This window comes from Apostichopus japonicus, chromosome 20 (genome assembly GCF_037975245.1).
Source record: "Apostichopus japonicus isolate 1M-3 chromosome 20, ASM3797524v1, whole genome shotgun sequence".
In the NCBI taxonomy this organism is placed as follows: domain Eukaryota; kingdom Metazoa; phylum Echinodermata; class Holothuroidea; order Aspidochirotida; family Stichopodidae; genus Apostichopus; species Apostichopus japonicus.
The window spans coordinates 14303833-14328399 of NC_092580.1; the positions used below are offsets into that span (position 1 = coordinate 14303833).

The 24567-nt window shown below is 35.0% G+C and overlaps 1 protein-coding gene and 1 long non-coding RNA gene across 3 annotated transcripts in view; both read left to right on the forward strand.

Annotated features, from left to right (window-relative positions):
• The first annotated feature begins 3530 nt into the window (after nucleotides 1-3530).
• LOC139961981 (uncharacterized) lies at nucleotides 3531-5691 on the forward strand. Its single transcript, XR_011791111.1, has 3 exons — nucleotides 3531-3960; nucleotides 4190-4309; nucleotides 4625-5691. It is a non-coding gene; the product is annotated as an uncharacterized lncRNA (long non-coding RNA).
• Nucleotides 5692-7386: 1695 nt separating this feature from the next.
• The window catches only part of LOC139961631 (uncharacterized), a 60926-nt gene continuing 43745 nt past the window's right edge, over nucleotides 7387-24567 (forward strand). Inside the window, exons 1-4 of one of the 2 annotated variants that reach the window (XM_071960968.1) lie at nucleotides 7387-7915; nucleotides 9027-9129; nucleotides 11876-11955; nucleotides 21710-21859. In XM_071960968.1, the coding sequence (XP_071817069.1) occupies nucleotides 7817-7915; nucleotides 9027-9129; nucleotides 11876-11955; nucleotides 21710-21859 (432 nt within the window). In that variant the 5' untranslated portion in view covers nucleotides 7387-7816. The remainder of the gene's footprint in view (nucleotides 7916-9026; nucleotides 9130-11875; nucleotides 11956-21709; nucleotides 21860-24567) is intronic. The other variant, XM_071960966.1, reaches the window with a different exon arrangement.

Sequence of the window (24567 nt, forward strand, 5' to 3'; positions counted from 1 at the left end):
TCTTGTACAAAGAGAGTCACATGATTGTTCTTCCAGTTTTGTGATATGGTGTTGTGATAGCCAAATAAACTTCTTTAAATTGATTAATCAACATTACTATACGATAGCATATATAGTAAACGACACAAGCTCATATATACCATATAATACAATTGAGCTTGTGTATACACTCAGCCCCTGTACTTTTATGGAACAATTCTGTCTGAAGCAATCACCTTTTCGAAGATAACAAGCCCCTTCTTTCCGACCATTATTCTGTAATTCAAATCCTATATGAGGACATGTTAATTTGTGAATATACATTTTAATACCGTTACAGGAATTCATAGTGAATCATTCGTTTCTCCACACCTCTGTATGAATTCTTGAAGTTTAGTTGCGTGGTGCATTTAGGATTTAGGGCATAATATGGCATGTTAGTTGTGACAATTCGGACACCCACGCACTTATTAGATGACTAAGCGTCCTTATGTAAACGAACGATGGTAATGGTTCACTTAACTTTTTGTTAATTCTTGAATGCCCTGATAATTAAAGTTGAGACTCCTTTTTAAGTTTCCAAATTATATTTTAGGGTCTCTTTGCATTTATTGAAACCAGTATAAATAAATGTCTCCCCCCCCCCTCCAATCGCAAGAACCAAAATTTCCGATAATTGTGAGGCCCGGGGGGACTGTTGAACGTAACGTTACTTCAACATTGGTAAAGTACTGTTTTGCAACTATATGCACCGTTAATCATATATTCAAAGGGGTTGGCGATACCTTTCCCTGACTATAACAGTCGTCACTGGAGCATCGCCAAGAAGTTGAAGGAAGGTGAAAATTGGGTTCATCAAGCAAAAATAGTTTGAACACTCTGTTCATTATAATTATCATCATACGGGTGAGAACGTTTGGTTTGTGAGTCGGCTATGGCCCCGGGTAATCCATCATTCATACGGCATATCTGTGATTGATGTGCACCCAGTAATGTAACATACGTACCTAATCGACCTACATGTTGTCAGCCGTTTATATTTAAATATGAGGACGCACAAGCTCCGCCTATAAATGTCAAATGGCGCATCCTCAGTTCAATATTGTCATTATGTTCTTCATTATAGAAAGATGAAAATTTTTCATCCTCAGTTTCATCTTCTTATACTTTGTTCATTGCAAAGATTCAAAAAAATATGGAAACTTTCTCATTCTCCGTCCCATACTTCCTATAGGCCTACTTTTTTTTCACTGTAAAGTTCATCCTGAGTCCCATGTCATGGCCACTATCTTCATTAACAAAGTTGCAAATATTCTCATCCTCACGCAGTCTCATCACGTATATACCTTCTTCATTGTCAATATGAAAACATTTTAGTCCTTCCTTCCTGTATGTCTGCGCTATATATGTGCGTCGGTTGCGACAATGTTAAGAAGGTTGGAGAAAAGCATCATTGGAAAAAACAGTATAATTCATTAAAAGCCTATACAGTTCACACTATAGATTATTGATATTGTGTGGAATATATACTTTACGTGGCGAAACCTGAAACCTGACCTTGGGAGGAATCCATGCATAAAATACATTATTGTTTGCCAAAACTATTTGCGTTTTTATAATATAATACCCTATTGTCGTTATCCCATATTAGCATGCCCACATTCAGTTGAGGTGTGTAAAGGTTCCTTGTACTATGCTTATTTCGTCCGCGGTTTCAATTTACCAGTACATTTGCATTACGGCAGCACTAAAACCAGCAACTTCCGTAAGAACACTATGGCGTTTGACTGGCTTTTGCATGTTTATCTGCGATGAAAGAAATTAAAAGACCACAGGTGAATATTGTTCTTTTCATTTTTACACAAGTATTTCCTTTATGTATAAAAGTAAGTTGGCCTGACGTTTCGATCCTAGCAGGATCTTCTTCAGAGGCTTTTTTAGCCTCTGAAGAAGATCCTGCTGGGATCGAAACGTCAGGCCAACTTACTTTTATACATTCTATTACACAGGCTCTCTAGTGGATAAGCAGTTTGCTAACAGTTTTATTTTATTTTGAAGTATTTCCTTTAGTTAAATATGTTGGTAAACAGACTGATAATGCGGTGAATAAGTTGTCATATAATACATTCATCTATTAAGTGTTTGTGTCTTGTTTGACAGTCTTGTTTTAGTTTATCCAAAAGACCCTCGTTTGCATTTTCCTCAGTTGTTTCGCGCTATATATATGGTCTAGCAAAATTTCATTAACATTAACTTGCTAGAAAAAAAATGCAATTAGATATTGTTTTAACATTATCTATGTGATGTAAATATAGGTATTCAAAAACAGTAAAAAGAAAAATGCTGAACAACTTGTTTTAAGGTTTAGTGGAAATGTTACGGCTCGGATCTGTATGCCCACTTTCATTCCATCGTCAAAGTATTTAATGATCTTAATTTGGAAACTATATCTTATATCTTTCAGACTAGCAATTCATGTATAGCTGATGATTCTTACCACGTCTTCGTCAATAAGATGTCCTTCTGGGGCAATATCTTCATAGAGATGAGTTTATGTTGACCCTAATACAGCCGAACTACAGACTTGTGTTGTACATATAGTTTAGTGCATCACGCACCCCCCCCCCACCCCCAATGAATAAATACAAATATAAATGATGTCTTCTTCAGTTAGTTTTATCTTGCAGATTAGGAAGTCTGTAGCTGACGATTTTACCACGTTCTTACTTGACATCCAGAAGTTGTTACAAATCAGCTTGGATATTTCTTAGCAGCTCGTCCTCTTGATTTGACAATCAAGTTATATATATATATGTTTATATATATATATATCGTGTAAAATGTATCCTTTTCTTTATTAGTTGCATTACTTATAGCAGTTTTTGTTTGTGGTAAATTTAAACACAAAAGCTAATCCTCTTTTCTTCCTGATAAATGTATCATCTGTTTTTCTTTTCATTTACTCATTTCTTTTATTTTATGTGTGATATGTACCGTTGTATACCTTCTCTCAAATAGCATATATATTTAGTATATATATATATATATATATATATATATATATATATATATATATATATATATATATATATATATATATATATATATGAGTACCTCGTGTAAAATGTATCCTTTTCTTTATTATTTGCATTACTTAAAGCAATTTTTGTGGTAAATTCATCATATCGTTTTATTTTTATTTACTTATCTCTTTTATTATATGTGTGATATGTACCGTTGTATACCTTCTCTCAAATAGCATATATATTTAGTATATATATATATATATATATATGAGTACCTCGTGTAAAATGTATCCTTTTCTTTATTATTTGTATTACTTAAAGCAATTGTTTGTGGTAAATTTATCATCTTTTTTCTTTTTATTTACTTATCTCTTTTATTTTATGTGTGATATGTACCGTTGTATACCTTCTCTCAAATAGCATATATATTTAGTATATATATATATATATATAAATATATATATATATATATGAGTACCTCGTGTAAAATGTATCCTTTTCTTTATTATTTGCATTACTTAAAGCAATTTCTTGTGGTCAGTTTATCATCCATATTTCTTTTTATTTACATATCTCTTTTAGTATGTGTGATATATGTACCGTTGTATACCTTCTCTCAAACAGCATTATTATTCAAACCACATTAACTCGTTGTACAATTGTTACTCAAGAGTTTCACGCGTTTGAGCGATCAATGTCTGATGATCTCTTTTTGTAACGCCATCCCCTACCCCAAGTGACGCCACGCCACTTGGGGCTGATGGTAATTAACAATAACTGATTATTTTATAAGTTTAATATCAACTGCAGAGATCCTGTTTAATCAGTTAATATCAATTTCCAACAGATTGTCTGGTAAATCCGTGTGCGACGGATTGTCGATGTTTCTTTATCAACAACAGTGTCTATGGTAACTGTCCAGGCGAGAAATTCCTGTTACCCCCATGTGACACAGGTATATAGTAATACTTTTTTTTAAATATCTTTTTATAGCTTTAAATTAAGTCGATGTTCAGTTTTACCAGTGTATATGCTTGCAACAAGTTTATATCTCTAGATTAATGCATAATATAAGTTTGAAACAGTTACACACTCCCTCGTTTTTAGACTAAAAATATACCCAAGTAAAGATTAAATTAATGCATATCCCGTAATGGTTTTATTTTCATTTTGTTTCCATGAAGATCCACCGGAATGTAGTGTCATGAACAATTCCTGTGGACCAGACGAAAAATGCCTTACGTTCGCGGGCATGTCTTATTGCGTCTGTAAGGGTGGTGTCATCAAAGATCAGTGTTAAATCGGTGAGTATTTTGTATTACATTTATGCATTGAAAAATACAGATTAAGTGCGGCGCTCTTCGGGAAGTCGGGAAGAAGAGTACGAAGCTTTTAGTTTGGCTGTACTATATACCTTGTGTATAGCTAGTATCTATTATTTTCAAACGGACTCGTGATACACGTGATATACGGTCACAACCTCGTTGCAAGGAGCTAGACTGTTTGTGAGGGAGTGGGTCAGTTAAGGTCGTTTGGTTTTCGTGTCCAGGCGCTGTCTACATTTGTGACTTTTCTTAATTAAACAGTATTCCCTCGCTTTACTTTCCTTCTATCTTCAGGTGTACGAAAAGTACGGCTTGGGAGTTTATACGAAAACCAGACATGCGCCCTCACATTAATGAAGTACGCGAAACAGTGAGATGACTATAAATAACTTAACCCAACTTTCTCCCTGAGCTGTTTGTAATGTACGTAGCAGTGATAAAGACAACAGCTGTGGAGGTTTATGAAACAATGGCTCTGATATCCCAACCTTACTTTTTGTTTTTTTTTCATCTCTATTGCAAGCGGAATATATTTAGTTTTTGTGGGTTTCTTTAAGTTCAATCATTTGATACAAGATTTATTTCTTCTTGGTTTTAGTTTTCATTACATATACTTTAGTTTTTTTTCTATATTTTGCAGTGAGGAAGTAGGGAGCTTTTGCATTATTCGAATGGAAATTACTCATATACAAGTGATAAGAATTTTGTGTTTAAAGAAGAAAAACAAAAATATTTACATTTTATTAAAAGTTGACGTGTTTGACGTAAAAATGTTATCCTGACTGTAAACCTAAGACTCAAAAAAAGAGAAAAATCTATTATTCTTGATTTAATTTTTACGTATAGCTATTGTATTACAGAAATGTTGGAAATGACAGCACCATTTTTTGCATCCAACGCAAATAAATACATTGTACAATATGATGTCGAAATGCATGGTTATACTGAAACTCTATGATCTTGTTGATTTAAATGTCATTTTAACGTTGAATGTTAATACGGTATAGGTTTTTTTTTTTACAACAAATTTGATTTTCTGGTGAACAAGTAACAGTTTAAGACCCTTTCGAATTTATTAACCAATGTTAAAAGTGTATCTCAGATGGTGAAGGTTCCAATCCATAATTTTTCTACTTTTCATATTGCTTCTTATCCCATACCGTTGACTGTTTTTAGCTAACTGAAGGTTTTGGCAATTCTTTATGTTTATGTCTCCAATATATTCAGAAGTAAAATGCATTAAAAAATTGGTAAAAGAAGAATTATTGTTTTAAGTACAAGGTGTATTTGTTATGATATGTTAATTACTTACTGTAGCAGCTACAATAAAGCGTTTGGGTTAATTAAACCATTTTTTTAAAGCTGTTTTTAACTGTTTTTTAGCTGTTTCAAAACATTTCACTCATCCATGAACCCACCACCCGAAATACCGGCACACCTCAATTATCGACGGAGCCGGGAAGTTGTTAAGACTGCACTCGGTCAGTGCTGCATGATGTTTTCGGAGTGCGGTGATTGTTGGGTTTTAATGCATCATTGAATCAGGGAGTTCGTTGACTAGCAGTAAATAATATGCTAGTCGTAAACCGGGAATAAGTTCCAAACTAGTTTTACATCAATTCACCAACCTAGAAGTATACACTATATGATACACTGAAATATAACAACTTAATTTTGACAGTACGAAAAAGCGGGTGTTTGTTTCGCAGAGAAAAGAACTTGATTTCCAGTATAGCCTATATAGTAGTATATAGTCAACCACATTGATAATTAAAAGTAAAAACACCTTCACCGGCAACTAAAAAGCGGTGATTCTAACTAATACGTCTACGGACGAATGTGCATCTGTTGCTTGTTTGTTTTCGATTGATTTTGTTCCATAAAATTGTAAACAGTTGTCAGTGTGCATCAACTTCTATTCCATATCACAGTGATGAACTATTTGGTGCACATCATCTTTATTACGTTAGCTTAATGGATGACTTCGCTTTATGATATACTAATATATCAGCTGTCACCACCGCCCCCCCCCCCTCCCCCAAAGCCCCCAAGTTCCGGGTTGTACATTGTTATCCAGTGAAGTACGGTATTAGATATTATAGTAGTCAATGGTAACGGGTGGTAAGTACGTGGTATTCTGAAGGGGCCAGAAAAGATCTCTCTGATCTCTTCTCATCCCAGGTTCTCCACCTACCCTACCCCTCCCCTCCCTCCCCTCCTCCTCTCTTCCGGTTAGCAAAGGATTATTTCATTGAAAAATTTCGCTTAGAAGTTGAAGATATTATATGTACTTATAGTCACTGGCAATGATTGTCAGGTGATAGGGGTAAAGTACAAAATAGTTCCATTCCAATGGAACTTATACATATTTATAACTTTGCAAGTAATGACCACTATATGTCTCAATGTAGGACTCATTTTACAGAGTCCTCGGCATCATTGCGAACGATGACTTGCGTTTGTGATCGGTTTCCGGCGTGCAAAGCCGCCATTTTTTGTCTTTGGTGGAAATTGATTCCAGTCTTGATCCTAATTATGACCATTAAACCACTGTATCTTAGCTCCAATTCCATATGTCAAAACGTCTTAAAGAAACTGAGGCAATCTAGCGCATGCGCAAGATGAAGATAAAGCTTTTGAAAGCACCTTAGTGTAAAGTTTCTAATCAGGGACAGCGGGAAATAGGTTTCAATCTGGGGGCTTACACAAACTTCCGGCACTGCTTGTAACTTTCACTTGAGTGCCCAAACCAGGAAGTTACCTTCACATGGCTTTCCAACAAAATGTTCATTGTCCGCAATGTCCAGTATTTGAGTGTTTATGCAATAACGGGTATTTTGGTAGGTAACAAAGGAGAAACTCTAATAACGAAAATTGGAAAGTGCCCTCTGTATTTATGTTTTACAAAAAGTGAAGACGACCTGCAGAAGGAATTTGGTCTTTCAGATGTTATTGGGTTGGTGGAGGTGGGATCATTATACTGACAACCTCACCGGTGATCGGGGAGTTGCCCAGCTCAACTTTTGTAATTCTACTGCAGCCTCCCTGTAGAAAGTATTTAGAAACAGTGACAATATCCACATCAATCGAGTGGTGCCGTTATGACTCAGTCGGACCATTCACTGTAAACTTCCTGGTTCAACGTATAGACGACCATCGTTGAGGCTAGTAGTTGATTTCTATTCGATTAGTACAACTGTATTATAGCACACGAACAAACACTACTACGCTCGCAGGCTAATAAAGCAGCGACCTTCGGATAAAAGTTTGCGGAAGTTACGAACACCTTACACTATACATGTTGCATTTAACGTAGTTTCACACTACCGTCGTGTGAACGAGTAGTACTTGTATGTGAAGACTTAAATCGGTAGCAGGAACAATCATGTCAACGTGTGGTTTATGATTCTCTCATTTCTCTACAATTCGATTTGTAAGAAAGCACCTTTCAGTTTTGAATGTTGCATGATATAAACATCTACTTCCATGGCTTACGAAGATAATTTAAAGGATTTTATAAGTGCTCACAAAGAAATATTAGAAGCTAAACAGAATGGTGAAGACGACTTACAGAAGGAGTTCACGGTAAGTTGCTGTCTGCTCGAAAAGTACAAACAAACTGCAATACAGGCCTAGGCTTACGTTACGGTTTGTGTTGCCATGCAGAGACCACCGTAAGTTGGAAAAGTATTAACGCTTTTCGATACTTTTAGTGACACGACAGGTAGATATGGATAATAGTTTGGAGCTGAGGCTAACATAATATATTCTGTATTAATTGTAATGCATACAAGGTCAGTACACACAATGCAGGTTGGATTGGGAAAGAATGGCACAGGGTAAAATGGGTTGATCATGGGTTTAACTAGCAGTTTGGGGGTCTTTCCAAGTTAAGCATTTATAGTGTTAACTATTGTAACATAGACCTAAACCATAAACATGTACAATGTCAGTGAGAATAATGTACTGGCCTTCATCCAGTCACTTGTGCTCCCATCATACTATATGCTGGCCACACAGTACAAGGGACTACTTAAGAATAGGCAGGGAGTCATCCGAGAGTGCTTTGAAATTGTAACATATGTATGTCATCGGCAACTTTTGGTGAACATATTTACCAAACTTGCAGGTGGTCAACTCTGCCAGATTGATCATGTATTGTAATGAGCATACACTGTAGGCCTATCCAGTTATTTTCATTAAAGTCTAAGAAAATAAATCACTATTAATCAAATCTCTCATCATCGCAGCACATGTAGAGGATAACTCTTAGGGGGATTATGTCCTCAGAATGTGTCATTTTTTAAAGTAAAAGAAATGAAAACGAAATAGAGGCCTCAGATAGATGCCCTGGGATACAGTTCGTAAACGGTACTACACCACAGATGGTACCCTATCTGTTTAAACCTGTACGAGGAGACGTCCAATTGGTACAGTTGGTTACCTTACAAGTGCATAATTAGTCAGATGCCGTTTCAAATTGATGGAGAAATATATTCCAAACTTTTTTCAAAATTCATATTGCATTGAATTACAATCTATAGCAGTGGAGAAGGTTATAAATGACTTGCAAATTACCAAATATATCCAACCGAATCCCCCCCCCCCCCCACCCCCCAAAAAGGTAAGTTCAGAGAAGTTAGCATTTTGCCTTTATTATGTACTCTTTGTGTATTTAAATTGTTTCATGATTCAGGCCTTGAAGTCCCAGGCGGGTAAAGTGAAGCAAGATAAAGCAACCACTGCCGGAGAGAAACCAGCTAACTTTAGAAAAAATAGATATAAAGATATTCTGCCATGTAAGTATAATCTGCATATTTTCATATTTTCATCAAAAACAAAAACAAAACAAGAACATTTATGAGGAAGAAGAAATTGACTATTTGCTTTCCTATGAAAACATTTCTTAAGTGTACAAACGTTTCAGGTAAGATAATGTAGAGAGCCCCTCTAAAAGATGAGGTAAAATACATAATACATAGTTAAACAAACTGTTTATTGTAAATGTAACCTTTGTTCATCTAAGAAGGAGCTTCACTTAGATAGTATTTGCAGATCTATTCTCCATGGAATTGGTGGTTTAGTTTTTCTACAGTATGACTGATCATATTTTAACTTGTGTTAAACATTTTGAGCCTAGCTTGAACGTTGAACCCTAACATCCTGCTCAAAGTTAGTTGATAGATCGATTCTATGACTGCAGTTTAATATAACTTACAAATCAATTGGAACAACTCTAAAAGAAGGATATTAAACATGCCATTTAAATTCATCTTCATATTTCTATGTTTTTTCCCCGTATTTTCGACTACCTGCTCAAATGATCAATGTCTCTATTCTTCTGAAATTTGGTCTTTCTGTTACCCTCTCTTGTATGGATACAGTAGATAGTGGGTTGGTCCAAGCATTTGAATTTGTTTAAGTTTGGTCGTTTGGGCTACTACAGTAGGAGATCTGCTCAGCTCAGCAGCAATGCCCTATAGATGTAAGATACTGTATATTCTAAGGTGAAGTCAGTACAGATTTCTCACTGTAATATTGAACTAGCTTGAGTTAATTTTTCTGAGATATAAAAATTATGAGCCCTTTTCTAATACATTTTGCCTTTGAACATTTTCCATCCACTAAAATCTAAAATATCAACTCTTAAAGGGTTGACTTCATTTTGGCTCCCTGAACTATGTGCACAGTAGAACTGTAACCTACTAAATGTAGGTAAATAGCTCTGTGATACATATAGATACATACACAATTAGTACTGTCTGCAGGGGTTAACCTTTTAAACTGGAATAGTAACCTACAAACTAGCTGTGCCTGGCTGTTTCAATAGTACTTATCTTGAAACATGTGGTGTTAACGTTTGTGAAATATTAAATCAGTGTTTATATTGTAATTATATCAGTAAGTCTGATCTTAAAACTTGATTCGGACTATGGCCTAGCAAATTTTTAACTCTCTGCCACATGAAATATTCTGTACTACTACATGTAGATCTACTCCTGGTATCTGTTACTTCCTTCTCCTGTTAAGTGCTTGATGCTATCATTGCTATGGCGATTAGAGATTTCCATGCATTCCTAATTCTGTCTGTCTGTTGTATATATTTATTGTGGGGTTCATACAGTAGCTTTACATACATATCCTGTTCTTTCTATCAGAGACTGTGCATTGCTGCATTGAGTTGAATTTTCCATCACGTGGTATTATATGTCATTGTCATAGAGAGAAATATATATTTATCTTCTTTCAAATTGTCTTTAGCAACGAAGATATTATAACATCTAGCAGGAGAGTCCCAGAAATAACGGAATTTGGTTATAAAGTACTTCAAACAATAAAAAAAGAAAATATATATGCGTTATATTTGTGAGACACAACAATTTGTGCAATTTGACCCAGACTACATATTTCTCCTACTGTACAGTGTACATATTGGTCATTTTTTGTTTTATTTTGCTGCATTTTCTCTGACAACCAAATTCGCTGTTTGGACAACCGAAACAAAAAGTTACCGGTTGTCCCTGCGACAACCTGAAAAAAATTCTTTACAAAAATTTGTCCTTAATATATCCTTGTTGAAATTGAGCATGCATGGTAACCATTAAATGACTCTCTAACATATTGGGGAGCAATACTGCTAGACCTTTTAGCATGATACATTACTAGCTGACTAAAGAATATGCTTTCATATGCAAAACAGTTTTGTATTTTCTTCTTTTCTATATAATTATTATTATTTTTTTTTATGGGGGGGTGTGAAGTGTCATTCTCTGTGGCAGCAAGTAAGAAATTTATGCTGATACAGACGTGTAGAAAACCATTAGATATTGTCCAACATAACACCAACGATGGCACATGAGCAGTTTTCATGCTAAGAAAACAAACATGGCTAGCGCTTCCAGTCACGTAGATCAAGTGCTGTTATCAGGCCTACTAATGTGTATAGATCAAGTGCTATTATCAGGTACCTACTAATGTGTAAAGATCAAGTGCTGTTATCAGGCCTACTATATATATATATCAAGTGCTGTTTTCATGTCTACATATTGTATACAGATCAAGTGCTGTTTTCAGGCTGGCTAATGTATAGATCAAGTGCTATTATCAGGCCTACTAATGTTTATACTGTATATCAAGTGCTGTTATCAAGTGCTGTTTTTAGGTCTACATATTGTATACAGATCAAGTGCTGTTTTCAGGCTGGCTAATGTATAGATCAAGTGCTGTTCAGGCCTCATTATGTATGTAGACCAAGTGCTGTTTTCAGGTCTACTAATGTATCAAATGCTGTTATCAGGCCTAATAATATATCAAGTGCTGTTATCAGGCCTAATTGTGGAGGGGTCAATACTCACCCAGGGATTGTGCATTGTGTTTCTCAAGATGTGAAGTATATTTGATCCTTGTACACATTGGTTAAATGTTGTGATTTGTTAACACATTCAATTACCTTTTTCTTTCTTTTTTTTTTGATGATGAACTGATTATTTTCATTTCTGACCAAATCAATCTTTCTTGCTCATCTTTCCTGTTGTATCTGAATAGTCGATGAGACTCGGTTTATCCTAAAGACCACAGATGCAAGTCCAGATGGCTATGACTATATTAATGCCAGCTATGTGAGAGTAAGTATCACAGAGAAATTTACTTCAATACTCATTTAGTTGTCTCCACTTAAGCCATACACTCTCCCATCTATCAATAAAGTGTCAAAACCGGTCGATTTTCTGGCTCTGCTTCCCCACTGATCTACTTTCTCTATTACATTGCCCACATTTTTCTTCCATGGGAACCTACCATTCTGAAGAAGAACACCTGAATTTGAGACATACTGTAAGTAGGAACAGTACATGGTATATGATCATTTGTAAATTACTCAGACCAGTAAGTTCTGAGTTGTCAAATCATCAGAAATCGTAATAAACCGTCATTCATGGTTGAGCCATTAATTTGTTGAAAATTAATTATTACAACTTTTGCCAGAGAGGGTCATTGCACGATAATTTGTTTACTCAATATTTATGAGAAAATTTAATTTATCATACTTAAAGTGGACAAAGTTACATGGTTTGTGTTAGTTTAAGGTTAACCTATGATAGTATAAATATTAATATTAGAGACTTTGTCATACTTTAAAATATAGCTCACATCTGTGATGGGACACAAATGAAGGGAATTCAAAAAGAAAATAAGTTTTGAATTGACTTGTTTAAAATCCTTTTTGTGACATCACAGTTTTTATACAATGTCTTCTCCAAAATAAATAAAAAAATGGAAAAACAAAATTAAACAATGTGTTGGGAAGATGGGATTTGAAGCAATGTACTTCCATTTGCTTGCTCTTTTACAACATATTTTTGTTACCCTCTGACTTTTGTTGTAATGCCTTACGACCAATTTTGCCATCGCAATCGTTTCCTTTCTATTTTAGGGGCTGACAGGTATATATTCCCAAGCTATGATGCCAATGTTTTTGCCTTTTAGTTTAATATATACATTGATATAATATATGAACATGTGGATAGTGGATACACACTATAAAGCTTTAAACACACACACAAAAATAAAAAAATAAAAGAAGTCAGAGATGCATGCTATACATATTTAACTGCTGGTGATATTTAACTCTATAGTTGAAGAAACTAATTTGCATACAGAGCTGTTTAATGGAGACAAGTAATATTAGAAGTAGACTGTAACATCAAAGCTTTGAAGCAAAATGTAATGGTCAAGCCAGGATATATGTCATTGCCTTTCAATGACAAAGTTACTTTTTCCTTTTGCAGTAGGATATGTGTCATTTTTAAGATACAGATACTCCTGAGTATTAAGAGTAATTTGAAGGAATTTGAAGTCGGAACTTCTGGGCAAAGTAACTTTGATCAGATTTAATAAGATCTGAGTACAGCAAAGGATGATACCATTGAGCATAGTGCTTTTACTCAGGTCATTTTGGAACCTAGTATTATTGGTAATGTCCTGCACTAGTGTAACATTGAGTACCTACTACTCAGGCTTAAAGAGCCTTATAGTACTCGTACCAAGGGGAATAGTGCTTGTACTTGGGTCATTTTAGAACCCTAGTATTATTGGTACTGTCCTGTCCTGCGCACTAGTGTAACATTGAGTACCTACTACTCAGGCTTAAAGAGCCTTATAGTACTCATACCAAGGGGTATAGTGCTTGTACTTGGGTCATTTTGGAACCTAGTATTATTGGTACTGTCCTGCACTAGTGTAACATTGAGTACCTACTACCTACTAGGGAATAATTAAATGTTTGTAATTTTATTATTTTCAAATGTTAGTTTGAAATGAATATTAATTAAAAAAAAAAACAAGACTTTATAGTACCGTAGCAATACGGTGAATCTTTAAAAATCATGATAGCATGTATTCAATTGCACACACTGTTGATGGAAATGTTTTGAATATATACACTATGTAATATGATATATAGTTTTGTAAATACTGTCTGAGCACTACTCTACATGAATGATTAAAGATAAACATACTGGTATATCAGACTTGGTTAAATATTACACTTCATAAAGTGGGGGAAACTTCCCTTATAACACACTTCCTGTTTCTTGCTCTTAAATACGTGTACACTTTATATAACAACATCTATCGAAGTAAGGTATGGCTACGATTCCTTAATCACCATGATTTTGTAGTAAAACATTGTTGCAAAGGGACAGCAACAAAAACACTAGGAAGTCCTGTTAAAATACTGTACAGGTACCATTAGCAAAGATGGAATAACAAATCAAAATATCAATAAACATGTCAAAGAGATATTTAGAGTGGTTTTAGTTTAAAACAAACTGGGACAGTCACGTGTGAGTGTGATTTAAGTAGAACATAATGACTCTCACATTCATCAAAGTCAAACCTCACACGACGGTTAATTGACTCCCCCTTATATCGCTGCAGTACTTATCAGACCTGACAATAAAATTTGAAAGCCATTATGTGGAAAATTGTGGATTTTTGGGCAGTGTGTGTTTGTGTGTGTGTGCTTAAGCCTACATGACTTGAAACAAAAATTTGCCACGCATTGGTTTCTGTCGGGAAAACTTCCCAACAGTTATTCAGTTAAAGGTGGACTTAGAGCTCAAACTTCTCATTTTTTTGGGGACTAGAAATATATGGTAAGACTATATTTCTGCTGAATATTGTACAGTAGAGTGGTTATATGCACAAAGATAAGTCATTCCCCATCTTTATCCCATTGTTATCTTAATCTGCCCACTCATCACCTCCCCTACCCTCCCCATCCCAATCCCCTCACTTCCCTCATCCCTCCCTTCCCATCCCCTCTCCATACCCATCCTCTCATCTTCCTTACCTTTCCCAAACAACACCCTACCCCATACCCAAGGTACCATTAAATATATAGTTCTGTTAATCATGGAATCTCATTTGTTCAAGTGCATGGGAACCATGTAAAGACGGAACTCAAAATATAGCATTTAAGCACATATATGGTTTCTGTGATATTGGCTACACCATGGCAGCTTACACTGTTAAAACCACTGTAGGTAATTGTTCAATGGTAGAGGTACTGTATGCACACAGCTACAATACGTGAAGGAGTGAACAGCATTCAGTGTGTGATCTTGGCACTTAAACTGAAAAAGCAAATATGTATATATACTCTACCCTATAGATAATATATTGTGAAAGCAAAGCAAAGAACTCAAAATGAATTGTTGCCATTTCTTTGTGTAGTTTTGCTTTCATTGCAAGTGTTCCACTGATCTGGATATATATGCTCACAAATATCAGTGCATGTATATATGTAAGATCATGATCAGAAATGCTACAAAAACATTTTCAACATGGAGCGAAACGATAGGTGTCAGACTAAATTAAAAAAGTTTACAAACATGTACACTGTAGTTGAGTAATTTCTTAGTTGATCTCGATCACTCTGTTGAGTTAAGTATGTGGACTATAGCATTTAAATTCAAGCAGTATTTTGTGCAGTATTAGGACTCAAAAAGTTTATTGGAACCATTTTTTTGTTTTTTGTTTCATAAAGATATTCATGTTGCTAGGACAAAGAAATGAAAGGCTACTGTAGCTATGAGCTAGTAACTTTGTTAGGTTGTTTGCAATCTCGTAGATTGGAAGTCAAAAGCATCACAATGAAATCAAACTAATATATTGCAACACTCAGTATTTGAGCCTTAAGACTTGCAAAATGTATGGTGATATTATCAGTCTTATGTAATTGCTTGAAACAACCCATTTTTAAAATGAAGGATTTGTGAATATTGTTGTGCATCACTTTAAGTGTTTGTAAAGAACTTCATAACAAGTGGAAAGTAAACAAAGATTGTCTCCCTGTGCAACATAGCATTTTAATCATCAACATTTTCTTTCAGATCCACACAAAACATTAAATTATGGCTACAAATTTCTTTCTTAAATAATGGAAATTATTCCAGTGGTATTCAACTAACCATTCCCCCCCTATCTACTAACATTATAATATTTATGGCAATCAATTGCAGGCATACTTGATCCAGTACTAAGCGCATCGCAGAAATGCTATGCACAATACGCGAATTGCTTTATATAAGTGCATAATGTGCTGAGTCTAGGAACTTTACTGCAAAGGAAGTTAAGGAACCAAAGTACTTTTTTGAAAGAGATAAAAGTTAGTAAGAGCCTGCCAGGCTGCTATGTACATTGAATTTAAGCACTAATTTAGGAAATATAATGGCTTGTTCCTGTTCCTCGTGTCTGCGTGGTTCGTGAGTCGTAGACAGTGAATTACAGTACCAATACTGTACTGGACTTTAATATGTAGGTTCATTTCCTGACACATGTTACAATGTCATTGAAACTTGTACGTAATCATAACACTGGCTACGAATTTCATGAAAGCAGAGTATTAGAAGAGGTGTTAGAAGTTAAACACTTCCCTGTTTGTGTAAAAATTAAAATGAAATAATATAAAAAGTCAAGAGTCTCATGCAGGAATGGGAGAAGTACTGAAGTAGATTTTGTATACTTTTTATGATATTAAGTTAAAGATTATATCAGGAATACCTAATTACTATATTCTTTATAAGCTTCAGAGTAATGTACAGCATATATGGCAACATAATGCTGTGTGTATGTGTGTGTGTGTCAGGATAATAGGCTAATAGCCATTTTTTGGGGTAAAATGTGAGATTTTGGACAACAAGTTTAGTAAGAAGCTCAAAAGATGAAAGAAGGGAGCTCGTTTCTGGCAAGTATCCCGTCATCACGAACTGGGATGAAAATGTATTCTTATTTGAAGTTAATGCAAGCATGTAATTATATACATCATTATATGACAGACCTGGCTAGCATGTGCAGGTCTGTGGATGAGTCCTCGTTAACCCAATTAAGAAAGAAGTGAAATCATGGAGCTGCTTGATCTTGGAGAGGTTCAAGCTTATTTTACAGTAGTCTTAGAACTGAATCTCTATATTTGATAACAGTCAATAAAGATGTGATGGAAATAGTCACTTTCTATCTAGCACCCAGACAATATCTTCTTGACCACTTGACATTTAGACTGTTTATTTTGTACGGAAGTGCCAGAGACCATTCAAGGATGTTCATCTGGTCTTCGGAGATGGCCAAACTTTTCGTTTGGACAACAAAGATCAGGTTTTGGAGGTCATCCCTTTGGAAAACTAGTTGTTGTTTAATGTACATCAAATTCAGATTGCATTGTACCCAAAAAATATCCCCAAAAATAGGCAGAATGATAAATTGGTATCACCCTCCATCTCTTTGGAGATATTTGCCGAAATAAAACCAGAATTGGTTGCCTTACATGATCCAACCGAACGGGAACTTTACCAGCCGAAAGCTGGTGTGCTATCCACCAAACCTACACATCTCTTGTACAGTGTGTATATTGATCATTCTTTGTTAGTTTGGTGCATTTCTGTGGACAACCAAATTAGCTGTTGGGACAACCAAGTGGTAACACCTGGTTGATAAAGTCATTAAGTTACACCTCACTGGGACAGACACAATGCTGAGGGCACTATACAGTAGTTGAAGTCACCATCCTCTGGCAGCCTTCTGTAGCTCTTAATATTATCAACGAACTCCCAACAATGTACCAATGACAAGTTTCAGTTTCAATTTTCTAAAAATAACAGTTAATTACTTTACTTTCAAGGCGTAGTCTTTACTTCTGACAGTTTTTGTGTACTCTGGCAAGTTTTTGACAGTAAAAGTTTTGTTTCCCATGCAGTATAAAACCAGCCTAATGCACAGTACCATTGCCATATAAGATTTGTATGGAATTTTAAAGACAACACTGTAACTTCCCAAACTTCTGATTGTAGCTGACTTATATTCAAAGTTCATGTATCTGTTTGCTGGTACACTTATTAAAGTACTAAATACAACGCCAAGATCGTAGATACAGGTCACTGTAGCTTCACAAACTTGACCATTGCCTACTGTACAGCTGCCAACAAGAGGCTCATGTATCTGTTGCTGGTACGCTGTTTAAAGTACTGTATTCAATGCTATGATCGTAGATACAGGTCACTGTAGCTTCAGTATCAATGCAAACGTGACCATTGCCTACCGTACAGCTGCCAACAAGAGGCTCATGTATCTGTTTGCTGGTACGCTTTCTAAAGTACTGTATACGACGCCACGATCGTAGATACAGGTCACCGTAGCTTCAGTATCAATACAAACATGACAGTTATCCTACTGTACAAGAGGTTGTATAAATTGTAGATTTCATTGTAGTCTATTAATAGCACTGGTCAGTGAGTTACTGGCCGGTCAGGTGATTTCCACTGTTACAAACATGTAGCTCTTGGTTATACAACAAGTTTCAAATATCTGGTGACAATTTTCTACAGCTACCTGTACTGTACTTTGAATTTTAAGTAATTGACCTCTCAATAGGATCATAGTGAATGATATCTTATGTGGCATATTAAGACCAAACTTGTGTCCTTTACGATAATAAAATTTATAATTTATAAACACGAGGACAACAATATATATGCTATTAACGCGGATTCCGCTGGCCCTCCCCTTCGTTAATAGAAATTCAGTTTTATGCAGAAACAAGAGGGCTTCAAGTCACAAGGAGATGCCCAGATTTAGGGATGTTAAAAGTGAAATGAGTTTATGAGCTTTTGTTGATTTTTCTCTATTTATTTTGAGGTACAAGAGAAACGTGACAGTAGACATAAAATAGCAACTTATACTAAGATGACATACTGATCATATATGAAATCTAAACAGGTCAAGAAATTGACATCAAAGGCACCAAAGAGCACTTTGGTGATACTTTGCACGTTAAAAGTGAATTGCTATGTAGCACCGCTTTGGAAAAGTTGCTCCATATTCAAAGAGGAGGGTCGTTTTCCTGAAATAAGGTTTAACATAGTCATTTCTTTCATGTTAGGACTTTCCAAAATATAATGGAATTTATTTCTCAGCTTATTAAGGATACATAGTTCACATGATCGTTAATGATGAAAAACAATGTTTTGATATCGTCCATGGGGTAATAGGAAAATGATTGTTTACACACGGGTACATTGAGATTTGGCATAAACGTCACTCAACTAATCTAGTTAGGAAATATCATTCACCCTACAATTCAAAACATTATTAGAGCCATTTTGGGGGAATTCCCTGTTGATGTGAATGAGTAATTAAGTGTAGTGTGGTCAGGTATATTTCACACAAAGGACAAGCCAGTTTTCTACAGAGTAATCCGAGGTGAACTTTGAATTATGAGCTGTATATGTCATTATCATGAAATATTCTTAGGAATTTTTTTTAAAGTCATGTTTGAGAGTTTTTGATCACTACTACAGTATTTATAAATCCTACACCAAACGTTAATGATCCTTAGCTCAATGTCTGTGATAATATTGTAGCCAGCCATATACCATGCATTTTAATAGTTATAATTAATTGAAGTATTTGTGTGCAGAATTTAAGGTGAAAAAGCTTCAAACTTGAAAGCCTCAAACTTCACTTACCTTACTGTACAGTAAGACCGATCAAATAATTGTAGTTACAAAACAATTACTGTAGAAATTATGATATGATTTCTTAAATTAACTCGAAAGAGCTCTCCTTACTTGGTTGAAAAGTTGTTTGTTTACAGCTTTCGTAAATTTACTGTCATAACTGAAGTAGTTCCTAGGTAAGTTTGATCATCTACAATGTCAACAACGTTAGAACCAAATGTAAATACCGCTTTATTTCTGACCTGACCCAGCGGGGAAAAAAAAAATTAAATGAAAAGATCACCAAGTCATAATAATCAACATGTTTGTTGCAACACACTCTTAATGCGTTCAAATTTGAGTTGAAAAGTTAAAATTGAAAAAAAAAGTTTAAACTTCGAAGGTTTCAATCTATTTAAAGATAGTAATAAGACCTCTTCTGAAACACTGTTGAAACTATAGATAGTCAACACCAATTATTTTGCAAAGGTGTATGTTACAAAAAAAAACATGTAAGAAGACCATTGCCATGGTGATATCATTTTGTATGTATAAATAATTTATCTAAAAAAGTTATTTTACCCTCAGGCAGCCATCTTTAAAGCAGGGAATGGAGTTTTGTAACTAACTCTAGAGTGAAGTTTTACCATTAATTACCCAGTTCACTCAACAGAAGTGGTGCCATTAAAATGAAAAAGTGCCCTTGCTGACATAAATTTTGAGTAAAAGTGTCTTCTATATAGATCTAACAATCACATTTCTACAGAGATTTTCAAGACAAGATAATATTCATGTAAACATGAAGACCCTCTCCCAAGGTTTCAGATATGAAATATTGCAATGGGTCATAGGTCGGCACATTCTTTTTGGTGAATTGTTTGGAGAACTAGATTGTGTACATACAGAATGCATGAGCATGTACAGTATTGCAGTTACTTCTGCATGTACTGTACACACCTTAGCTAAGACTAGATGCCTGCTGCAGTACATGTTTAGTTGAACTGTTTTGTAACAAAGTCACCTCCCTAGGGTAGTGGCAGTGGTGAGTAACATACGGGAAGACTCTAAGCGGGGTCTTGCTATGGGCCTATGTGGACCATTGAACTGGAAACTTGAAGACTTTATCTCCAACATTAGAACACACTTAAAAATAGGATTGTACTAAAGTGTTTCAACATACAGTACGTTCCTAATTTACGGTTAGTCTTGATGGTGTTGAGAATGCCACGTTTGCATTATTAATAATATAAACGTGATAGCTGAAGAATTGTGTCTATGGGAATCTTTATATTTCAGGGTCTATTTGGACAGTCTATACACGATACAGTATAGCCTAGATCAAATACACAGACGTTTGGGGCCAAAATTGTAATTTGCAGTTCATATTTACACTGGTTTTTTTTAATACAGTTTTTTTGGCACCACCATTCCCTCCTTTTAAGGTGATTACTTTCTGAACTTGGCCTTCAGATTGGCTGTCCAGCCATTGCAGCATTGTTTTTAATTTCTGAATGGTCTGCCACAGAGATATATTTCCTTAATACAGTATTCTTTCAAACTTCCTTTGTTGGTTCAGCTGTGGTAGGCCTGTTTATACGGTCTGTCATTGCATCACTGTAATCGTGGTAACCATTTATATGTCATTTCCTTGTAATTAGAAAGGTTTTGACTGTGATGTATGCAATGACCTTCTTCGGTCACTTCAATTCTGCTGTCAGATTATTTAGTCTTTTTTATTAATAGATAAAAAAAAAATTAGATTGGAATAATAAAGTACTTAGTAAAAAAAAAACACTTCTCTTTACATTCCAAATGTCTCCTACAAGTGACAGTACCACCTTCTACTTGGATAAGCATGAAAAATAAGCTGACGATCAAAACCATGCAAAATATTCATGATTTTGTTTCTGGCATCATAATGACAAAGCAACTAATAGCTATGTGTCTATTTTATGATGTCATATATTCTGTTTCCCTACTTAAAACATGGACAGTATTAGATGCCTATATACTTTAGTTTGCATACACTTGTATTCACAGTAGCAGCAAATCAACTTTAGATACAGTTATATAACAGACAAAATAATTTTGTTTCTTTATATTTACATATACAGCTAACCTATACATACTGTAAATGGTATGATTCAAGTGCTTAAATTTATGATGGTAAAAAAAAAAATTGTGTTAAATTTTGAAATTCTGCATAGATCTTACAGAATTAAAAAAGTAAGTGGATAATCTTAAAAGAATATCTATTGATAAAAGACCGACATTTTAAGTATATTCTTAAAAATTGCAACCTCCTTCCAAAGTTTTATAGAACCTGTCCTGTGGTGCCAAATTATTAAAGATGATTGATCTATTTTTTTTGTTATTTGATTATTTTCAGGGTACTCAAGAAGATCATGCATACATCGCAGCCCAAGGGCCTCTTCCTACCACAGTTAACGATTTCTGGCGGTTGCTATGGGAGAGTGGCAGCAATGTCATCATAATGGCCTGTAACGAGTACGAGATGGGCAAAAATAGAAACCGCCAAGTAAGTCGCCTTGGTCCTACTTGCTCTTGAAGAATATAGAATATATGCAAAGTTCTAACACCCCATTCCTATACTGTATTCTCTACCGTACACTGTATGCAAGTTGGCTTTTGAATGGCACTTCTAGCAAGGAAGTGATTAAATGGGGATTTTCACCAATTATTGTACATTTTGTAATACATCTAGTCTCAGATGTCTAGCATAGGACTTGTATTCTTTATGTGAAGTTATCCATGATCCCCATTGCATTTAACAATTCAGTTGGTCTTTCCAAAAAAATCTTTCTTTTTGGTGGTTTTCCAGTCAATTTCCTGTTCATTATATGCTTAGTCATAGTATTTTGTCCATGGTGTTTTCATGTGTGACAGGCATCTGAACCTTTTTTCCTCAAACTTAAGCCAAACTTGTAAATTAAGGTGCATGGAGAATCTTTTTGAAACTTGCCCTTTGTACCAGTTAATAGATATATATATATACTAGTGAATAGCAATATAAGTAAAATAACAAAATTTGAATGAAAACCTTCAGAAAGTTTTTGAAGGTCAGGAAGTACAGTAGTACTGCATGGTGATGTGCAGACTAGTTTTACTACCTAGAAACGTACTGTACTGTAAATGTGGGCAAAATACAATAATCCTTTATATACAGTATCTCCTTCTGCCTATTCACAACTGCTTTTGATGATGACATATCTGAAAGCAACTTGTAAACAAGAGAGAAAAACAGCAATAATGATATATATTAAATATAAAATAGTCTACAATGCACACATATTGTCCTCCAAATTACAGCATATATATATGTATATTAATGCACATGTATAAGGAAGCTATATCATAGGACAAATTAGATTTGTACACACAGGAAAGCTGTACAGTATAATATGTTATTGGTACACTGTTTAGCTTATGAGTCATCTAGTATAGTTTTGTTGCCAAACTCAACTTTTGTGAGGTCAGTTATTACAGTAGGTACAAATCTGCATACTTATAGTAACAGCACAATGCCAATAGGAATAGAGTACAGTGGAACATTAACATAGTCGATAGTCGTAATAGATTAATCGCCAGTAGTCTCGATCACACTTTGAAAGTTTGATTAATCGCGCTCAAAACCTTAGATACGAATACTCGACTGCAAGCTAGCACTACATACTTGAAAAATAGCCTAACCTATCAACAACAACACTAAAGCAAATTTTCAGCAAATATCGCAAAAGTATACAGGTTCTTAGAATGGTACACTGGTACTATGCTGTGTTCAAAATCGGCAAGCACCTGCTCCGGTTAGATTCATGTATTTGCTTGTCAGTAATGTGCTTGTTCTGCAGTGCAACATTCAGTCCTAGCAATGTTTAATCAATGTGCATAAAAGCAAATTCGTAAGTTATTAATCTTTTACGATTGCCAAAGTATTTGTCATTTCTTCAAACATGTTGACAATTACTGCATTACTGGCCTGGTTCATATTTATCGGATGTCTGTTAGGATGTGTCGATTGCGGTGTAGTTTAATTTCAATGTGCAAAATATGTGCCTACTATCAAGCTAGGCTAGAGCCTAGCCTTGAACGTTGAACGTCCTTCTACAGAAAACCCTTGCATACAGATCATCACACCGCTACAAGGTGTTACATCTATTCATTGTTTGCACGTTCGCTTTTATTGGTTCTAGTAGTTGTAGTAGCCTTGTAGATTCATTCGAAAGTTTTTGATTTACTATGAAGGATTCTTTGAAACGTCGTAGATTGAAAGTTGTTCACAGTTTTTGTTTGGTAGATGGTTTAAGATTATTTAGACACCACACGTTATGACACGAATAACAAATAAAGACAGTGCACCATGGAAAAAGATTTGTTTTGACTGTATTTCTGCAATGTTAAAATGACAGTGATGATGCCGTAACTCTAACTGAGTAATTGCGAGAAGAGCTATGCAATTGATCAACTACAAAAGAAAGAGTCAACTCACAGCACTAGCAGATACAGTATCTTACATTATTATCACAAAAAGTTAGTACAGCATGTAAAGCCAGCCATGCTTCCGGTCAAGTTCACCTGATACTTCCTTATCTCGGATGTAAAATTACAGAACTATTGTTTTAATCTAGCTAGTGAGGAATTGGATGAGAAGTACAATTAAATAATAGTGCAGAAAAAATTATTGTATGTAAAATATAAAAGACAACCAACATGAGAACTATAGAGAGTGGAAGGAATATGGCTGAAAGTTATTTTCCTGACCTAGAGCCACAGTGAATTGGATGCAGTAATAATAAAAATAAATAACAAAACGACTACTGTAGATTTATATAGCGCCACTCCAGGAAACAAGTAACTGCCCATGGCGCTTCACAAAGTGGAAAGCATCAACACTGAAATGGACAAAAAAAAAACAAGTCTTCAGTAAACTCTAAAAAATTAGCATCAGTTGGTAAATTTGCTGAAAATTCATGTAAGTATACATATCATACTATGCAGTGTCGAAAAGAAGGAAAGGTGACAAAAGCAAGGTGATAATAGCAATCTCCTATCAGTTCACTATATTATAATTTATACTAAAACAGTACACCAATGACCAAATTTGGTTTACCCCAAAAGTTCCAAATTCTGTATTCTTCTACTGTATCTTATGGTTGGGATTTTTCAAAGAATTTTTTTTTGTATGTCCTGTTCTTGGACAGATGGCACAATGAATCAACAAGTTGAAAT